The following is a 20790-nucleotide window of genomic DNA, read 5'->3' as shown; positions in this document are numbered from 1 at the left end:
CTCTTGTAATCAATTTGATTTGCTGGACTTTATAAGGGCGGAGCTGTGGATTTGCCTCCCCCCCCAGCCTTCACACTCTGGCCAGTATTTTGGCGATATATCTGAAGAGCCCTCTTGACAAAAAGATAGATGGTTAACCTTTGTTTTATTATTTCTGGGAGCAGGGGAGAGAGAGTGAGTGAGCCAGAGCACATGCGTGCATGTGTGTGTAAAATCCTGGCCACACTGAAGTTAATGGAAGTTTTGCCATAGACTTTAATGGGACCAGGGTTTCACCCAAAAGAACCACATCTTGACCAGGGCTAGTTGAAAATTTTCTGAAAAAACGTTTCTATATTGGAAAAACTCATTTTGTCAAAATTGAAAATTTCCGTGGGAATAAACAGATTTCAACAAAGTTTTGTTTAGAAATTTTCAACATTATCAAAGTGCTTCATTTGATCTGTTTTTTTATTTTGACATTTTTGGAATGGAATGTTTCAATTTTTCATTCTGAAATTATTTTCCAAAAATGTATGGTATTTTACTAATTATAAAATAATTATAAACTTTTAAAAGATTATATAGGGAAAACATTTTGATATTATTGAAATGGAACATTTTGATTGACCTGAAACAAACGAACTTCAAAAATTTGTTTAATAAGAAATGTCAACATTTTTTGATATTGTTCCAATTTAGAATGAAAGCAAATTTGGAAATGTTGGAATTTCCAATAGAACCAAAATTCCAAGTTTCAACAAACTCTAATCTTGACTGAGATGAACCTCAAAGATAACCTTTGACAGAAAGCGTCGTACCACTTTGATAGATACATTGTCCCAATGGAATACTAAATAATGTGACTAAATAATATTCTCTGTACAACAAGGCCTGCAAAAGACCCACTGACCTAGATGAATACCGGGCCAGTAGTAAAAATGGTTTGAAGGTGACAAAATGTTCTGAGATTTTCCTCAAGAGCACAAAAAGAAGTGCCAGCAAAGCATTAGTACCAAAGTAAGGGGTCTAATCAGGTTCTCTTTATGCTGACCTGAAGGCACAACTTCTCTGCTGCTCTAAAGAATCGATATACTAAAGATAGCATCCTATTGAAGAAGAAATACAATAGTATAGAAAACAGTCAAATAAGAGTGGCAGCCTGAATCCCCAAGGGAAATAACAGTGAGGTCTCTGTCTTTTTCCTGGGATGGAATGGAAAGTATTGGACTGAGATCTTAATTTCCTCTCTACAACTGGAGGAAGAATCTTTCAGTATGTAATCAATTGCAAACATAGAAAAATTATGTGTGCAACAGAATAAAGACAACCATGTCAGAGAACGCTGACTTCATCAGGCAAGATCCCACTATATTTTTGAATGTTCCAGTACAGTACTACACATATATGGGGTATATCTGGTACAATAAGTGAGTAACTGGTTGGTTCAAAATGAAAAGCCCCTTCAAGGCAGTGTCTGTTGGGCTGCAGTTAAATGTGACATTTGTTTTAAAAAACAACAAAACAAGATAAAAGCATAAGTTCTGGTGTTGACTCAATTAGATGTATGACTCTGGAGACGTACAAAAATTATAGCTTCTCTACCAAAACCAAATATGGAAGTTTTCCCTTGTATAGATTTTCTGCCAGTTGTTCAAAGCAAGCTACTTTTCTCCAAGAGAACCTGCTTCAGTACAGAAAAAAAAAGCACAACCTACTGCACACACCTAGAAATCACCTATCATCTGATACTTGATCCCATATGGGGCATCATCAAACAATTACAATCCATACTTGATGAGGAACACATCCTGAAAGAAATCTTTCCCAAACCCCTTGTTCTGGCCTTCAAACACCCACGACAACTTTGCCAAGATCATCATCAGAAACAAGCTCCCCACAGACCAGGACACACCAACTCAAAGCAGTACCAGACCCCACCAGAACAACAGATGCAAAACCTGCAGCCATATGTCCACTGGTACAATGATCTATACAACCCACAACACACCATTCAATATCCATAAGTTCTACACATGCCTAGCACAACATATGGTGTACCTCATCCAGTATATCAAATGCCCCAACACCACCTATGTGGGTGAAATTAGACAATCACTACACTTTTGCATGAACTCTCACATAAAAATGATAAAAGACAAAATCACCATTTCACCAATGGGCAAATACTTTTCACAAAATGATCACTCCATATCTGACCTTTCAGTCCTCATCCCTAAAGGAAACCTTTACAACACCTTCAAAAGATGAGCCCGGGAGCTTAAATTCATAACTCTACTAGACTCCAAAAATCATGGACTCAACAGACGCACTGGTTTTATGTCTCATTACAACAATCTATAACCCACTAAGGTCAGGTCTACACTAAAAAGTTAAGTCGACCCAGCTATGTCGTTCAGGAGTGTGAAATATCCATACCCCTGAGTGATGAAGTTAGAGAGACCTAATCTCTGGTGTAGACAGCACTAACCTCTGGTGTAAAATTCTTCCGTTGACCTAGCTACCACCTCTCAGGGAGGAGGATTAACTACAGAGATGGGAGAAGTGTGCCCCAGATATGCTGTTGTAGCGTTCTAAGTATCGATGCAGGCAAACTCTCTTTTGCCCTATGATTGTGGAGGTGTTAATTGCACACTTCATTTTGAATGGTTTCTTGCAACGTGTTAACTCCTTATGTTTAACAATCTGTTTCACCTTGTATTTAGCTGTGACACTCTGATTACCTTTCCCAGACCTGAAGAATAGCTCTGTGAAGCTTGAAAGCTTATCTTTTTCACCAACCACGTTGGTCAAGTGAAAGATATTATCTCACCCACCACATCTCTCTCATATCCTGGGACCAACATGGCTACAGCAATACTGTAAACAACATTTTGAGACCTACTAGTTAGCCAATTTAATCCATTTAATATGTGCTATGTTGATTTGAGATTGTTCTAGTTTTTTGTTAAATCAACTGTCCTGCGGTACCAAGTCAAACACCTTACCAAAATCTAAGTATATTAAATCAACCTTATTACCTTCATAACCAACTTTACAGTCTGATTTTAAAACTTATCAGGTTAGTTTGATAAGATCTATTTTCCATAGAACCATGTTGATTCACATTAATTATACTGTATAACCCTCCTTTAATTCTTTATTAATTGAGTCTCATATCAGCCGCTCCATTATCTTGCCCAGGATTTATGTCAAAATGGCAGGACTATAATTAGGGCCCTACCAAATTCACAGTCCATTTTGGTCAATTTTATGGTCATAGGATTTTAAAAATAATCAATTTCATGATTTCAGCTACTCAAATCTGAAATTTCCTGGTGTTTTAATTGTAGGGGTGTTGATCCAAAAAGGAGTTGGTGCGGGGGTGTCACAAGGTTATTATAGTGGGGGTTGTGATAATGTAACTCTTACTTCTGCGCTGCTGGTGGTGGTAGTGCTGCCTTCCGAGCTGGGCGGCTGGAGAGCGGCGGCTGCTGGCCGGGATCCCAGCTCTGAAGGCAGAGCCGCCACCAGCAGCAGTGCAGAAGTAAGGATGGCATAGTGTGGTATTGCCACTCTTACTTCTACGCTGCTGCTTGCAGAGCTGGGTGCCTGGCCAACAGCTGCTGCTCTCCGGCTGCCCAGCTCTGAAGACAGTGCAGAAGTAAGGGTGGCAATATTGCGACCCCTCTAAAATAACCTTGTGACCCCCCTGCAACTCCCTTTTGGGTTGGGATCCCCAGTTTGAGAAATGCTGGTCTCCCCTGTGGAATCTGTATAGTATAAGGTAAAAGCACACCAAAGACCAAATTTCACAGTGGGGAAGGGGAGACCACGGTCCATGACACATTTTTCATGGCCATGAATTTGGTAGGGCCCTAACTATAATTACCTGGATCATTCCATATACCTTTTTAAACATTGGCACAACGTTAGCTTTCTTACCATCTTCTGGAACTTCCCCAGTGTTCCAAGTCTTGTTGAAAATCAACATTAACAGTCTAGTGAGCTCCTCAGCCAGCTTTTTTAAAACTCTTGGATATGAGCTATCTGAACCTCCTAATTTAAAAATGTCTAACTTCAGCAGACAGACAGTAATAGCAACTACAGTTCACCATCTGTGCCTGTTCTTTGTTTAGTGTTCTCTGCAATGTCCTGTTGGTAGCTGAGACTTCCAGAGATGAATCCTACAATATTTAGTCATACTATTCGCACACAATAAATTGTTTACAAACTCAACCAATTCAAAGTTTATGTTTATACCATTGTAGGAGAATAGACTCAGGCTATGCCTACACTACCCCATGGATTGACGCTCCGGAGATCAATGCGCAAGTGTTGATTTGACGGGTCTAGTGAAGACCCGCCAAATTCACTGCAAATCGCTTTCCAGTCGACCCCGTTACTCTACCCCGAATGAGAAGAGTAAGGTCAGTTGACGGGAGAGTATCCCCTGTTGACCCAAAGCAGCGTGGACCCCACGGTAAGTCGACCTAAGCTACGTCGGCTCCAGCTACGTTATTTATGGCCTGGTCTACACTACGGGGTTAGGTTGAATTTAGCCGCGCTAGGTCGATTTAAAAATGAAAGCGCCCACACAACCAACCCCGTTCTGTCGACTTAAAGGGCTCTTAAAATCGAGTTCTGTACTTCTTCCCAGCGAGGGGAGTAGCGCTAAAATTGACCTTGCTAGGTCGAATTTGGGGTAGTGTGGACACAAATAGATGGTATTGGCCTCCGGGAGCTATCCCAGAGTGCTCCATTGTGACTGCTCTGGACAGCGCTTTGAACTCCAATGCACTAGCCAGGTACACAGGAAAAGCCCCGGGAACTTTTGAATTTCATTTCCTGTTGGTCAGCATGGCAAACTCAGCAGTACAGGTGACCATGCAGTCCCCCCAGAATCGCAAACGACCTCCAGCATGGACTGAAAGGGAGACACTGGATCCAATTGCTGTATGGGGAGAAGCATCTGTGCAGGCAGAACTCTGATCAAAAGAAGAAATGCAAATATATTTGCCAAAATATCACAGGGTATATTGGAGAGAGGCTACAACAGGGGGACACAGCAGTGCCGCATGGAAGTTAAGGAGCTGAGGCAAGCCTCCCAAAAGACAAAGGAGGCAAACGGTCACCCCAGGTCAGAGCCCCATACATGCCACTTCTATGATCAGCTGCATGCCATTCTAGGAGAGGACCCTTCCACTACCCCACCACTGTCCGTGGACACCTGCAAGGGAGGATTCTCACACAATAGGGAGGAGGATGTGCAGCAGGCAAGCGGTGAATCCATTCTCCCCAGCAGCCACGACCTTTTCATCACCCTGGAGCCAATGCCCTCCAAAGGCGGGATCCCCAACCCTGAAGCTGGAGAAGACACCTCCAGTGAGTGCACATTTGTAACTACAGTACAAGGTTTAAAAGCAACAGTGTTTGTTTGATTTGCCCTGCGGAATTGGGATACATTCGCGGACAGTACAGCTACTGGAAAAGTCTGTTCACATGTCTGGGGATGGAGCGGGAATCCTCCAGGGACATCTCCTTGAAGATTTCCTGGAGGTACTCTGAAAGTATTCTGGAATCATTGCAGCACAAAGCATGGCAGCGAATGTTCCTGGGTTTTGGTCGCATTCAAGCAACATTTGGTCTACATCTTTCTGTGCTAGCCTCAGGAGAGTGATATCATTCATGGTCACTTGGTTGAAATAGGGGAATTTTTGTAAGGGAACAGTAAAAGGACGCCGTTCATGCTGGGCTGTTTGCACTTGGCTAAAAGGGATCATCCCAGAGAATAGCCATGTGGTGGGGTGGGGGGAGGTGCGTGCTGCACATCCACCCGAAAACTGCAGCCCCTTCTTTTAAATGTGAAACCCAACCAGCATTGCTTGCTATGGGAAAGGATGGCACTGCAGTTTGAAACCATTCCCACATGTTATGTGTAAGAAGCCAATCCCACCTACCCTTTGCCTTACCGTGGCTGCATGGAAACCGAATTCCATTGCCCAGCCACGTGTGATGTGTCACTATAGAGGCAGGCGCTCAACATAAAAGGCAAAATGCGACCTTGTACCTAAAGCACATGTGCTGCCTGCTGTGAATTGCTTGATTCACTGTGAAAGATTCTCCCTTTTGTTCTCAGAAATGTATCATCTTAAGAATAAATGGACACAAATCAGATGTCAAGAATTATAACATTCATAAACCAGTCAGAGAACACTTCAATCTCTCTGGTCACGCGATTACAGACATGAAAGTTGCGATATTACAACAGAAAAACTTCAAATCCAGACTCCAGCGAGAAACTGTTGAATTGGAATTCATTTGCAAATTGGATACAATTAACTTAGGCTTGAATAGAGACTGGGAGTGGCTAAGTCATTATGCAAGGTAACCTATTTCCCCTTGTTTTTTCCTACCCCCACCCTCCCCCCTCAGACGTTCTTGTTAAACCCTGGATTTGTGCTGGAAATGGCCCACCTTGATTATCATACACATTGTAAGGAGAGTGGTCACTTTAGATAAGCTATTACCAGCAGGAGAGTGGGTTTGTGTGGGGGTGTGGGGGGGTGAGAAAACCTGGATTTGTGCTGGAAATGGCCCAACTTGATTATGATACACATTGTAAGGAGAAAGAAAAGGAGTACTTGTGGCACACGAAAGCTTATGCTCAAATAAATTGGTTAGCCTCTAAGGTGCCACAAGTACTCCTTTTCTTTTTGCGAATACAGACTAACACGGCTGTTACTCTGAAACCTGTCATTGTAAGGAGAGCGATCACTTTGGATAAGCTATTACCAGCAGGATAGTGGGGTGGGGGGAGGTATTTTTTCATGCTTTATGTGTATAAAAAGATCTTCTACACTTTCCACAGTATGCATCCGATGAAGTGAGCTGTAGCTCACGAAAGCTTATGCTCAAATAAATTGGTTAGTCTCTAAGGTGCCACAAGTACTCCTTTTCTTTTTATCATCTTAAATGTTACTCTCCCTTTTTATCTCCCCCCAGGTGCAAATGTTTCTAGGCTCCCCCTATCATCTCCGTCCCTGAGGTTATCGCAGATTAGAAGGCGAAAAAAACCACACTTGCGGTGACATGTTTTCCAAGCTCATGCAGTCCTCCCGCACTGATAGGGCAAAGCTGAATGCATGGAGGCCATCAGTGTTAGAGGCTAGGAAAGCATTAAGTGAGCGCAAAGAGCAGAGGTAGGAACACAAAGAGCAGAGGCAGGAGGCAATGCTAAGGCTAATGGGGGAGCAAACGGACATGATGAAGCATCTGGTGCAGCTGCAGGAAAACCAACAAGAGCACAGACCCCCACTGCATCCCTTGTACAACCGGCTGATCTCCTCCCCAAGTTCCATATCCTCCTCACTCAGATGCCCAAGAACAAGTGGGAGGGTGGTCGGAAATCATAGAATATCAGGGTTGGAAGGGACCTCAGGAGGGCATCGAGTCCAACCCCTGCTCAAAGCAGGACCAATCCCCAACTAAATCATCCCAGCCAAAACTTTGTCAAGCCTGACCTTAAAAACCTCAAAGGAAGGAGATTTCACCACCCCCCTAGTAACCCATTCCAGTGCTTCACCACCCTCCTAGTGAAAAAGTTTTTCCTAATATCCAACCTAAACCTCCCCCACTGCAACTTGAGACCATTACTCCTTGTTCTGTCATCAGCTACCACTGAGAACAGTCTAGATCCATCCTCTTTGGAACCCCCTTTCAGGTAATTGAAAGCAGCTATCAAATCCCCCCTCATTCTTCTCTTCCGCAGACTAAACAATCCCAGTTCCCTCAGCCTCTCCTCGTAAGTCATGTGTTCCAGTCCACCAGTCATTTTTGTTGCCCTCTGCTGCATGCTTTCCAATTTTTTCACATCCTTCTTGTAGTGTGGGGCCCAAAACTAGACGAAGGATGTGAAAAAACTGGAGGCTCCGGGCACCCAGCCACTCCACTCCAGAGGATGGCCCAAGCAACAGAATGCGGTCATTCAAACGGTTTGATTTGTAGTGTGGCTACAATATGCAATGTGGCCTTGTCCTTCTCTTCTCCTCCACCCCAGCCCACCCCACCCCACCCGGGCTATCTTGTCAGTTATCTCCCCCCCCCCTTTTTTTTAAATTAAGAAAGAAAGAATGCATGGTTTCAAAACAATAGTTACTTTATTTCAAAGCGGCGAGGGTGATTGGCTTACAGGGAATCAACAAAGGGGGCGGGTTTGCATCAAGGAGAAATACACACAACTGTCACACCGAAGCCTGGCCAGTCATGCAACTAGTTTTCAAAGCCTCTCTGATGCACATTGCGCCTTGCTGTGCTCTTCTAATCACCCTGGTGTCTGGCTGCTCAAAATTGGAAGCCAGGCGATTTGCTTCAACCTCCCACCCCACCATAAACATCTCCCCCTTATTCTCACAGATATTTTGGAGCACACAGCAAGCAACAATAACAGTGGGAATGCTGGTTGCGCTGAGGTCTGACCTAGTTAGCAAACAGCACCAGCGAGCTTTTAAACATCCAAAGGCACATTCTACCACCATTCTGCACTTGCTCAGCCTATAGTTGAACTGCTCCTTACTACTGTCCAGGCTGCCTGTGTACGGCTTCATGAGTCATGGGAGCAAGGGGTAGGCTGGGTCCCCAAGGATAACTATTGGCATTTCAACATCCCCAACGGTAATTTTCTGGTCTGGGAAGTAAGTCCCTTCTTACAGCTGCTCGAACAGCCCGGAGTTCCTAAAGATGTGAGTGTCATGCACCTTTCCCAGCCATCCCACGTTGATGTCGGTGAAACGTCCCTTGTGATCCACTGGTGCTTGCAGCACCATTGAGAAGTACCCCTTGCAGTTAACGTACTGGCTAACAAGGTGGTCCGCTCCCAAGATAGGGATATGCGTTCCATTTGCTGCAATGGGATTCCACAGTTAGGGAATCCCATTGCAGCAAAGCCATCTACTATGACCTGTACATTTTCCAGAGTCACTACCAGAACGTCAATGATTGCATTGGCTACTCGGATCAAAGCAGCACCCACAGCAGATTTGCCCACTCCAAATTGATTTCCGACTGACCGGTAGATGCAGACAGAGCTATCGCCACTCGCACAGAGCTATCGCCACTCGCTTCCCATCTGTCAGGGCAGCTCTCATCTTGGTATTCCTATGCTTCAGGGCACGGAAAAGCAACTCACAGAGTTCCAGGCAAGTAGCCTTATGTATGCAAAAGTTTTGCAGCCACTGGGAATCATCTCATACCTGCAACACTATGCAGTCCCACCAGTCTGTGCTTGTTTGCCGGGCCCAGAATCGGCATTCCACTGTATCAACCAGCCCCACTGCCACGATAATGTCCCAATTGTCACAGCCCAAGCCACATGAAGTCTGTGTCCATGTCCTCATCAAAATCATCCTTGTGCTGGCGTCTCTTAGCCCGGTTCTGCATATACTCCAGGATAATGGGCAAGGTGTCCACAATGCTCACAACAGCAGCGGGCTCCATGCTTGCTGTGGTATGGTATCTGCAGGAGAGCAGAGTTGCAGCGGAAGCGGTGGATGACGACGGATGCTATGAGAATAGATATTTATACAGAACGACAAGAGGACCTGCTAGGTGGATTCATGGCACCAGGATAACAGAGTTGCAGCGGAAGCAGTGGATGATGACGGTTAGCAGTCGTACTGCACCATCTGCTGACAGCAGCACCCAGGACACAACAGCAGCAGTGATGGTGAGCTGACCTGAGTGGGCTCCATGATTGCCGTGGTATGGCGTCTGCACGGAAAAAAGGCGCAAAGCAATTGTCTGCCATTGCTTTCACGAGGGGAAGGGCGACTGACAACATGTACCCAAAACCACCCACGACAATGTTTTTGCCCCATCAGACAATGGGAGCTTAACCCAGAATTCCAATGGGCGGCAGAGATTGCGGGAACTGTGGGATAGCTACCGACAGTGCACCGCTCTGTAAGTCGACACTAGCCACTGTAGTCAGGACGCACTCTGCCAACTTAATGTGCTTAGTGTGGACATACACAATCAACTGTATAAAATCCATTTCTAAAAATCGACTTCTATAAAATCGACCTAATTAGACATACCCTACGTAGCTGCAGTTGCGTAGCTTAGGTCGACTTACCAAAGTAGTGTAGAGAGAGCCCCAGACTCAGGAAGCAGAATAACCAACTGCAGTAGAGGTTAAAATATTCAGATAAGGTACTGCCAGAGATTGGGGAACATATTGATAAATAGAAAAGCAACAAGTCACTAGGCCTAGTTGGCCTCAAGAGTTCTGAAGGAACTTGAGAATGAGGTAGCTGAGCAGCTAACAAAAATCCACAACGTCATTAAAATCAGCTAATATACTGATGGATTGGAGAGTAGCAAATGTTGCACTTATATTTAAAAAAGTGCATAGGGATTGAGCTGGGGCATTATTGGGCAGTAAGACTTGTATACCTGGGAAATTGGTTTAAATAATAATTATAAAACACTAAGGTAAAGAAGAACTGGTTGACATACTTTTATCTGAATTTTCAAAGGCTTTGACAAAGATCTTTACAAGTAGTTAGTTTCTTTAGTAAATAAATAACCAGAAGTAAGAAGCACTGTAGTGTCATGGAGCAGAATTTGGCTAAGAGACAGAAAGAAACATTAAGAATGAATGGTCATTTTTAATAATGACAAAACTTTAGCAATTGCATGATATGAGGTTCTATACCAGGGCTGATACTGTTTAATATGTTTGTTAATTATGTACAAAAAAACCTACTTTAAAATAACTTTATATAGGTTACAACGTCAAACACTCAAAAGTTAGAAAATGCCAGAACAAGGTATCAGGCAACTGGGAGGGGTTTTTTGGAGGGACTTAGGAACCTGGACCGGGGAGGGGGGGGGGAGAGAGAGAGAGCGAGCGCGCGCGCGCTAGCACCAGAGATGGAGCCCAACACAGCTTGGCTAGCCCACCAGGCTAGCCCATCAGGGCACTGGTTTGACCAGGGTAGACTTCAGCTTAACTTCTGCATCTCTGTGTTAACCTAAGGACTGTAAGATTCTGTATGCCAGGTGACTAATAAATGGTACCTTGTTTTAGAAAGGCAGCCTGTGTCACTGTGAATGCTCACTGAGAGCACGCTGAGGGGCACAGTGCAAACCTCCTGCAGGAGTTTAGCATGGCTGAATTTGCTGCAGGGAGCCATAGAGAGAGACAGGGAACACAGGGTACACAAAACTGGCTCAGTTTTGGAGTCTTGAAGGCCAGAGGCCTGCTGTGTGGAACCGTGTGGGTCCTTGGGCCCCAGCACACCAACGGATTCACTCCAGGCAGACTGCGACTCCATGACACACCACATATATTGTAAAATTGCTTTGACAAGATGAGGGTCAAGCTCATATAAGCTTGGCCTAAGCAGTATGTAGCAAACAGCACCCAACTACTAAAGCTAAGCTCTAAGCTCCTTGCTTTCTGCAAAACACTGATATTCAGCTGCAATAAAATTCAAACACGGAGGTTTTTTATTGTATTAAGTATGAGAATAAATAATAAAATCAGTACACGAATTTTTGTATTATTTATTTCAATAGTAAATTCAATATAAAATTGAGCTCTGTTTTTCAATTGATTTTATGCTACCCATAAAGGTTCAGTTTTCAGTGTGCCACTGAATATTATACTGACAATGCATACTCTATACTATCTTTCATCCAAAGATCTCAAAATGCTTCACAAACATTAATGAAAATAACAAGAAAGTATTATACTCCCAGTTTCACAACTAGGGACACTGAGGGTCAAGGTCATACAGGATGTCTGTGGCAAAGCTGGACAGAGAACCCAAATCTTCAGATTCCCTTGAACTATATTTTGCTACAAAATCATCTGTGCTGTTAAATTTTTCTTACAGAATTTTCCATCAATTCTACATAACTGATAAAGGTTAAGTGTGAAATCTTGGCCTCCAAAAAAGTTAATGGCAATAATCCCACTGATTTCAATGGGGCCAGAATTTCATAGTCAAAGTGCACATAAAACTGATCGTTTAACATGATTATGTCTATTTTGATGTCTCCCAAATATGAAATAAACAATCTAAGTCTGCTACTAAAGATTGATTCATAATCTCTCCCAGGTGAGTCTTTTATATGCAATTCCACTGGTTGGCAAGAATCTCTCAAGTACTGTATATTGATGCACTGGCGCACTTAGCAATACTAATTTCAAGTTTCAGTACTAGACTTCTAACAACACGAGAAAGCCATTATGCTCAAGGGTTTCTGAGAGACCTGTAACATCTTAAAGGTTAAGTAGAATATATAAGAGTTATTCTGAGTCTTGGTTGGAAAGGATGAACTTGCAGGACAGAGGTTCTAAAATCATATGAGAAATCAAGACTGTTCTCCCTGCTCCAAGACAACATGCCCAGAATCAGAAACTCTAAATGGAGACATGCTGTAATGTGGAATGTGTGAAAATGATGTAGGGAACCGAGGAATATGAAGATAGTACTGTTGGAGTTAAATGTTCCAGTCCTAACATACGCCTCATTTTGAGGCAGTTAATGATGTACTTTGTTCAAGGTACGGAAGATTTTTTTTTTAAAAGGGAAATGACAAAATTGAGATCCTTACAAAAGTTGCCGACAAAAATGTATGCGAATTTATGTCAGCTCTTACAGACACACTGAGACATAAATAATATTAAAATTCAACCTTTGCTTTCAAGGAGGAACTCTTAAAACACTACCACACACTGACATAAAGTGAACTTCGGTAATCACATTACTACTTCCTTTGTATCCTTCTCCAACACTCATCTTGATGCCTTCATATGTCTAGAATGTCCTCCGGGCGCTGGTGCACCAACCATCTACCTTCTTCCTCTTTCAAATACCTCCCTCAAACTACACCTCTTCCATGGAGCCAAGGCTTGAAAAATTTACCCAAGCCCAAGAAGTAATACCGTCTAACCTCAAGCCCATAACATATTTGCTATATGTGCTCCTCACAATCTGTAAAACCTTTACCTCAACAAAATAGTTAGTGGTTCTGACCTGCCTCCTTGCTTTTTGCTCCTTTCCTTCTGTCCTGCTTCCTCCTTTTCTACAGAAAACCTCATATCTTCCACTTTTCCATGTCCAGGACTTATTCCTAGCTCCTTATATCTTCAGCAGCTGCTGCTCACATGCTTGTCCAAAAATTCCCACTTGCCCTGTAAGCAAGCAGGTTTTCTCAAAGCCTGCATAAAGCTCATCAATGTTAGCTTGCCACCTAATAAATGCAAACGTCACTACTGTCTGAGGAATCTCTCTCATGGTCATTAAGTGCTTTGTGTGTCTTAACCACTGTCTGTCTCCAGCACGTAAAGTCCCCAGAGCCGGGATGGTGTCTTCCTGTATGTGTTCTGTACAGCATTGACTGCATGGCACACAACAAATAATTTATTAATTACCTTTCTGTTCAGAGCCACACCATCTTCACAGTCCAATACAGCACAATCTACATTTAGAGATGCAATTTTTTGTATCTTCCTTTCATCGTCTGCAGGTACATATAGCACAGCTCTCCTAGGTACATACTTGTGAGAAGACTTGGAGTGATAACCAAGTTTAGGAACACCAGCTGACAGTGAGGAGCTTGTCCTGTAAAAAAGGGAATTGAAGTTACATTCCTGATTATAATTTTTAAAAATATTTTAATGTGGGGTTTGGGTTTTTTTGTTTATTTTTTTTAAAAGAGGACATTCCTACTGAGGAACCTCTCAACTATTGAAACCAGAATCTATGTCACAAGAAATCTATCTTTCAATGAAATAGATTAAAAAAAAAAAACTACGTTGAAAGAACATTAAGGCTGCAAAGTCCAACACTCAAAAGTTAGGAAATGCCAGAGTTAAGGTTACTCCAGCCTGCCAGCTTTGCTCCATCCTTTAGTGAGTCCGGACCCAGACTGTCTTCTTCTATTCCCATCTCCCTCTGCTTCCCACTCTTAGTCTGTCCCGGTTCTCCACATCCCTATGCCCCACAGAATGCACCCTTGAGTCTGCCCCTATTCCAACAAATCAGGCTGATTCCTCCTTCTCCTCCATATTGCCTGGGTGCCAGCAGTGGGAGCAGTGAGAGCACAACGGTAATCAAATCAAATCAATAAATAATGGAGACAGTCTCTCTACTCCCAGTTGTGGTCCCTGATGGAAATGCAGGAAAAGCCCTGCTCAGCCACTGCAGCTCAGGATGGAGCATGCTCAGTCCAGTTAGCACATAAGATCTGTGGGAGCATGGTCACACACTGCAGATGGAATCTTCAGAGTACAACGCTGCTAGCCTCCAACAAACATCTACTGAGTGTGTGCAAGCTGCAATTTTCAAAGGCTTAAGACTTGGCAAACTTGAGTGGATTTTCACGGGGACACCACAAGGAACATCTATGACACTAGCATGATGGTTCTCAAGCTTCTTTGATCGGGCCCCACTTCTTTGTGTCTGTAATCATTTACGCCAGGGATCTCAAACTCAAATCACCAGGAGGGTCATATGAGGACTAGTACATTGGCCCGAGGGCCGCATCACTGACACCCTCTGCCCTGGCCCCACCCCCACTGCTTCCATGAGGCCCCACCCCTTCCCTGCCTCTTCCCACCCCAACCCCGCCCCCTCCCTGCCCCTATTCCAACTCCTTCCCCAAATCCCTGCCTCTTCTCCGCCTCCTCCCCTGAGGACACGGCTCGCCGCTCCTCCCACTTCCCTCTTGGAAAGTGCTAAGCGCCTGGAGGTAGGCAGAGGAGCAGGGACGTGGTGCGCTGGCAGGAGGGGAGCTTGGCGGACAGCAGAAAATAACTCCGGGAGTGCATGTGGGGGGGCACAGGGAGCTTGGTGGGCTGCAGGAAATAACCCTGCGGGCCGCATGTGGCCCGCGGGCCATGTGTTTGAGACCCCTGGTTTACACCCACCCCCGCAAATACATATACTACCATCCAGCTGAGCGGAGAGCAGTGGCTGCTGGCTGGGTGCCGAGCTCTGAAGGTAGTGCTGTGTCAGCAGCACCACAAAAGAAAGGGTGGCAATGTGAAAAAGTGATAGTCACACATTTTTTAACATGGGCAAAACACATTTTCCCCTTAACATTGTTCTCGGAAATAGCTGAACCATTTTAGCTAAAACTTTCCAAATTAATTAACCTGAGGAGGACATCTGCATGGGAAAAACAAAATCAGCCTCAACAGTTACAGTTTGGTGAAAACTGGGATTTATGCTGGAAAGTTTTAGACAACCTTAATGACTGGACATGCTGCCAGTCACCTATAATAAAAAAAACCTTAAACTATAAGCACACAACTCTCTCTTTAAACATAAATTTTAGAGAGACTGAAAGCAAAAAAGTATATATTATGTAATATAAATATAAATAGCCGCTGGCTACTCTGCAAGTAGTGTAACAAGAATTCCTGACCATCGTGGACCCGAGTTTTGTGTTTCTTGCAACTATATTAGCCAAAACATGACTAGATGAGTGATTGTTCTAGAACATAGTTTAATAAAATTGTCTCAGACAAAAAAGCCCCAAACATGTCCATACTGGTCAGGAAAACAACGCTAACAAAAACAGTGTTTAAACATGGTATCAACGCTATGTAAACAGGGCTTCACTCATCAGAACAAACATTCCAGTTCTCTCTATCAAAGAGCTAGTGCATGTATTTGTCTAAACACTGCTTCAAAACAGATTTTATTTTTTTGAAAGGGTGTATATACTGCTTGTATAAAATGTGCCTGTTTTTATTAGAAGGAGGAAATCTCTGGAGCTGGGATCTTTCTCATTAGATTGAACACCTCAATCGTGCTCCATTTTACCCATGTGACCAGGCAGGCAGGCGGCTGACTTTCTTATACCTACAATGGGATTTGCATTTGCAAGCTTGAGGAAAAAAATATTTGGGTTTGTGTTGTTGGCCTTCTATAAATGATGGCTTTATTAAGATGAAATAATTTATAATGGCGGTGAGTAAGAACTTCGCTCTTTCTTTTAAAGAAAAAACTATGAATAATGAGGCAAGAAGATTAGTTCTCTAGTCTTGCTTTGGTTATAAGATTTTGGGGAGGGGGAACTTCATGCTTACTAGGACTCACTGAAAAAATGTCACCAGTCATTGCCTGTTTCTAGCTGTTAAGCTGTATTTGAATACAGTTAAAATATATTAAATGTTTTCCTGCATGGCATTCCATACATACATCAATCAATATTTCTGTTCTGTATCTGATGAAAAAATAGTGAGAGTAATTAACCACTGGAACTGTTACAAAGGATCATGGTGGATTCTCCATTACTGACAATTTAAAAATCAAGATTGGATGTTTTTCTAAAATATATTCTCTTGGAATTACTTTGGGGAAGTTCTATGGCCTGTGTTATACTGGAGGTAGAGTATATGATCACAATGGCCACTTCTGGCCTTGGAATCTACGAATTTATGAAATAAAAGAAAAATTCAAATAGAGTGAGACAAAGAAAGAGAGAGAGAACCACAGGTGACAGTTGCTAATCATGTCACCTAATAGATGATTCTCAGATACCATAGTGATGGGCATGGCATAAGAACCTGAATAGGACAGAATAAAAAGTATTACTCCTCTGTGTAAGCAATTGCTGTAGTTTCCACAATGATGTTAGGTAATTGTGAAGCGAAGGAAAGATGAATGAGAGGGAGTCCTCCAGGAGACATATTAGACCTCTAGCAAGATGTGATCCATGCTTTGAAAAAGTTTGAGAAACCATGTAAAATATGACAGATTTCAGAGTAGCAGCCATGTTAGTCTGTATTCGCAAAAAGAAAAGGAGTACTTTAGAGACTAACAAATTTATTTGAGCATAAGCTTTCATGAGCTGTCAGTCTCTAAGGTGCCACAAGTACTCCTTTTCTTCATGTAAAATATGTGGCCTGTACAGAACACATGACATAATGTGGAATAAAGGTTTTAATGGCATTCCTTTGGGATGACCTCCATAATTAACTTCATGCCATTTCTGCCACATCACACAAGTATGAATTATCATACACATATACAGCATGTAAGAATAACGTGAAGTCATCCACATTTAATGCAGAATACATAATCTACACATGAATGTCATTGATACATATACTTTTATATTTCCATTAACCTAATATCTTCCATATTGTTACTTTCTGATCACACCAAAGCACTAATGTGCCGAAACAGTTTGCTTCAAATTATATATGACCAAACCTTCCAAATGCTTGAAAATGAATACAATCAATTTCAAGTACGACAATGGCAGGGAGATGCAATACTTCCAATGAACAATTAAGTCCCTGTCAAGAACTGATTTCTTCACCTCAAGGTTGTTATATTCAAAATTCAAAATAGATTTAATAAAAAAAAGTGCTAAGAAAGTTCTGCTGGGGTTTTAACTCTATGGACCAACCTGAAAATTACAACTATACTATGACCTCCCTTGCCAGTTATGTAAGTGTCCTTGGTGGACCCGCTTTGGTAGCATGGAAGAAACTGCTGCTGTTCTATTGACTGGTAATACTAAATGGGGCCTAATCAACAGGGCAGTTTTGCTGATAAATAAAAATTATGCATTATTTATTAGAAGTGCCAGTGCTATCCTTATTAATAAATCTTCTTCATCTATGACTGTAACTGCTTCAAGACACATGCAGTGGGGATCTTGATACTCGGGACCTACACGACGTACTACTGAGATTCATACCCCTCTGCCAATTTTTTTGTTTAACGGCTAATGTTCCTTGTCTTATGGTGAAGTGCTAATGATAATGGAAATTGTGACAACTAGCGTGGCTGGGGGTAGTTAATTTAATTTAATTCCACTTTTGTGCACTATATTCGGGAGGGGGGAGGAGGAGGAGACGTTTCTTTTAAATGAAGATTGGAGAGAGTCTTTTTCAGTGTGACACAGAGGTCAGTGAAGAAGTCTGCAGTCCTTCACTAAACATATATGAGGAAACAAAGCAATTAGTTTCTATTCTCTTTCTCTGATGGCTTCCACCTGTAGCTCTCAAAGACACAAAGAAGTCAAGTTTCAGAGTAGCAGCCGTATTAGTCTGTATTCACAAAAAGAAAAGGAGGACTTGTGGCACCTTAGAGACTATCAAATTTATTTGAGTTTAAGCTTTTGTGCGCTACAGCTCACTTCATCAGATGCATTCAGTGGAAAATACAGTGGGGAGATTTATATACATAGAACATGAAACAATGGGTGTTACCATACACACTGTAACGAGAGTGATCACTTAAGGTGATCTATTACCAGAACTCGGTTTCTTAATAGCTAACTCTAATAGTACAGACAAGTAGCCTCTGAAGCATCCTTGATGACTGTCTATTACTAATTGTCTAACCTAGAGTAATTTGATAGATGTGAATAAAACCATAATCCCAGAGCACGCCAAGATGAGATGTATCACCTGTAAAACATGTTACATAAGACTTCTTGCTAGCTGTAATTAAACTGAAAGCTACAGGACCAACCAGCTTCCCTTTACATCTGCAGACACTGTTTGTTATTCAGCATTGATTCTCTGAATCCAACACACAATGATATAGCTTCTGAAAGGAAAAACTGTCATGACCTTCAGTCCAGATTTAGAAATCATGAGTCAGCTGTCACCACTTACGAGTGTAAACTTTCATTTAGACAGTTCAGCAGTGTGACTCCACTAAAGGAATATCTGAATCTAAAGAAGCAGTGAAGTTGATCCATTAAAATATCATCAGCTCATAGGTTTAAGACTAAGAATAATATTAACCAGGGACCACTGGAAATTTCCCTTAAACTCCTCAACCTTGGAACCCCATTGGCTCTGTATGTGTTTCTTAGAACTCTTACTATTACAGATATACGGTCAATTTGTCAAGTTGTTTAGGCTTAGTAAATCTAAAACAAAATAATCCATTTTTTCTTTTAAAAGCTGTTGCAGGAAAATGGTCTCACTTGACAAGCATAATTACAGATTCTTTTTCCTATTTTCTTTTAAAAAGATAACATGGCCAAAATGTAAAATAAGAGCTTGTTACAAATATATTTAGGCATGACTACAATAAGCATTTTCACACTATTCTTTCTGATGTACAGTGCATAGGTTTGGGATTTTTCCTCTCCAGTAAATTCCTCTTCTGCGTAATCACAGATTCATTTTATGCTACCTAAAAAGATGGTGAAATTTTGAGGAATAACAGGACACCCTTCATTAGGGGATCTACCTATGGATTTCTTTAAAAGAGACAATGGCAAGAGTTAGACCCAGAACATTACATATATTAACATTTTGGTGTTCTATTAACATAGTCTCACTTATCTCCATTTTTGTTGGTGTTTTGAATTAACATAAATCTCTTTAACTGTGAATAATAATAATATTTATCATAATAAAATCTGAGTCCTATTGTTAGCACCAAGAAAATTGCTTCACATGTGTCTCTTTGAATGGGTAGATATTTTCTTAATTATGTAAAACTATGTGTGACTGAGCTGAGCTTAAACCAAACAAATGAACATACTCCAAGAGGAGGTTGGCTAACGAACTGCTATTTCTTTTAAGTATATAAAAATGAGTAATAGAATATTAGGTATTAGCCATTTAATTGTTTTGCTGCATGCTGTATTCATTCATATCGTATAGTTTTGCAGCATGTTGGTATTCAATGAGGTCTTGGAATTGTATCTAGGTTTTCTTAAGATTTGTAGCACTATACATATCTCTTTTCCAAATATTAAATAAAAAAAAATGGCCAAGTGAAAAGCACCCATATTCACTCTACATAATTTCACCTCAACAAAAATATTTCATTCTTCTGAACAAGGGAAACAAATCTTTTCTGTTTATTGAAAGATGCTGCACTGTATAACGTCACTGAAATTAGTTTCAGAGTAGCAGCCGTGTTAGTCTGAATTCGCAAAAAGAAAAGGAGTACTTGTGGCATCTGTAGCTCACAAAAGCTTATGCTCAAATACATTTGTTAGTCTCTAAGGTGCCACTAGTACTCCTTTTCTTTCTACTGAAATTAGTGAGTTTAAAAGAGGATATAAAATCTCCCGGAAACATACTGTAGTATGTTTCCAGGTGCTGATCACACACAAGCTTCCGTACATAGTTAACTTTATGCATGGTGTGTAGTCTCATTAAAGTCAACGGCACTACTCACAGTACATAAAGTTAAGCATGTGCATAAGTCTTTTTAGGATCATGGCTGTACTCTGTTTCCAGTTCTTTCCCATGTTTATTATTCTAGACCAAAGTAATTCCAGAAGGGCTGCTATGCTATAACGTGTCTAACAAATGACAGATTGAAATGGCAAACCTCTAGTTCTGTAAGACGGGGCACCAATGATGGTCTAAGTTTCGGATACTGTTTCGGAAGAGCATATCTACAGGCCTGGATGAGATAATTCACAAAAAAGGAGTCACATTCAGCAATCTCAATGCATGTTTCTGAACCCCTAGACACATGATCATTGGCTATATGACAGGTTTCAGAGTAACAGCCGTGTTAGTCTGTATTCGCAAAAAGTACTCCTTTTCTATTGGCTATATGCAATCCTATATATTCATGATGGTCAAATTAAGAGAGGTTCTGAGACCCATGATAAAAAAACCTGGTATAATCTAGGCAGTCTAAGAAGCAAACACTTACATTTTCCCCCTTTCTGTTTTTAAAAAAATACAGAATAAAAATAAATGTGAACCCCTTCCCCCCAAATAAATATTCTATTACTATTTTTGCTTTGTTTAATTAACAGGAACTAGCTGGCAAATAATCTACCAAAGGCACA

The 20790-nt window shown here is 41.8% G+C and overlaps 1 protein-coding gene across 2 annotated transcripts in view; it reads right to left on the bottom strand.

The window, feature by feature from the left end:
* CLYBL (citramalyl-CoA lyase) overlaps positions 1–20790 on the bottom strand; it is a 219459-nt gene that overhangs the window by 87196 nt on the left and 111473 nt on the right. For both annotated transcript variants that reach the window (XM_084650358.1, XM_084650359.1), the window contains one exon: positions 13424–13613. In XM_084650358.1, coding sequence (XP_084506484.1) covers positions 13424–13613 — 190 coding nt within the window. The remainder of the gene's footprint in view (positions 1–13423; positions 13614–20790) is intronic.

Source organism: Lepidochelys olivacea, assembly GCF_965140295.1.
Source record: "Lepidochelys olivacea isolate rLepOli2 genome assembly, chromosome: 1".
Lineage (NCBI taxonomy): Eukaryota > Metazoa > Chordata > Testudines > Cheloniidae > Lepidochelys > Lepidochelys olivacea.
Note: the sequence above shows the minus strand (reverse complement) of the source record. Positions and strands in the feature narration are given on the sequence as shown.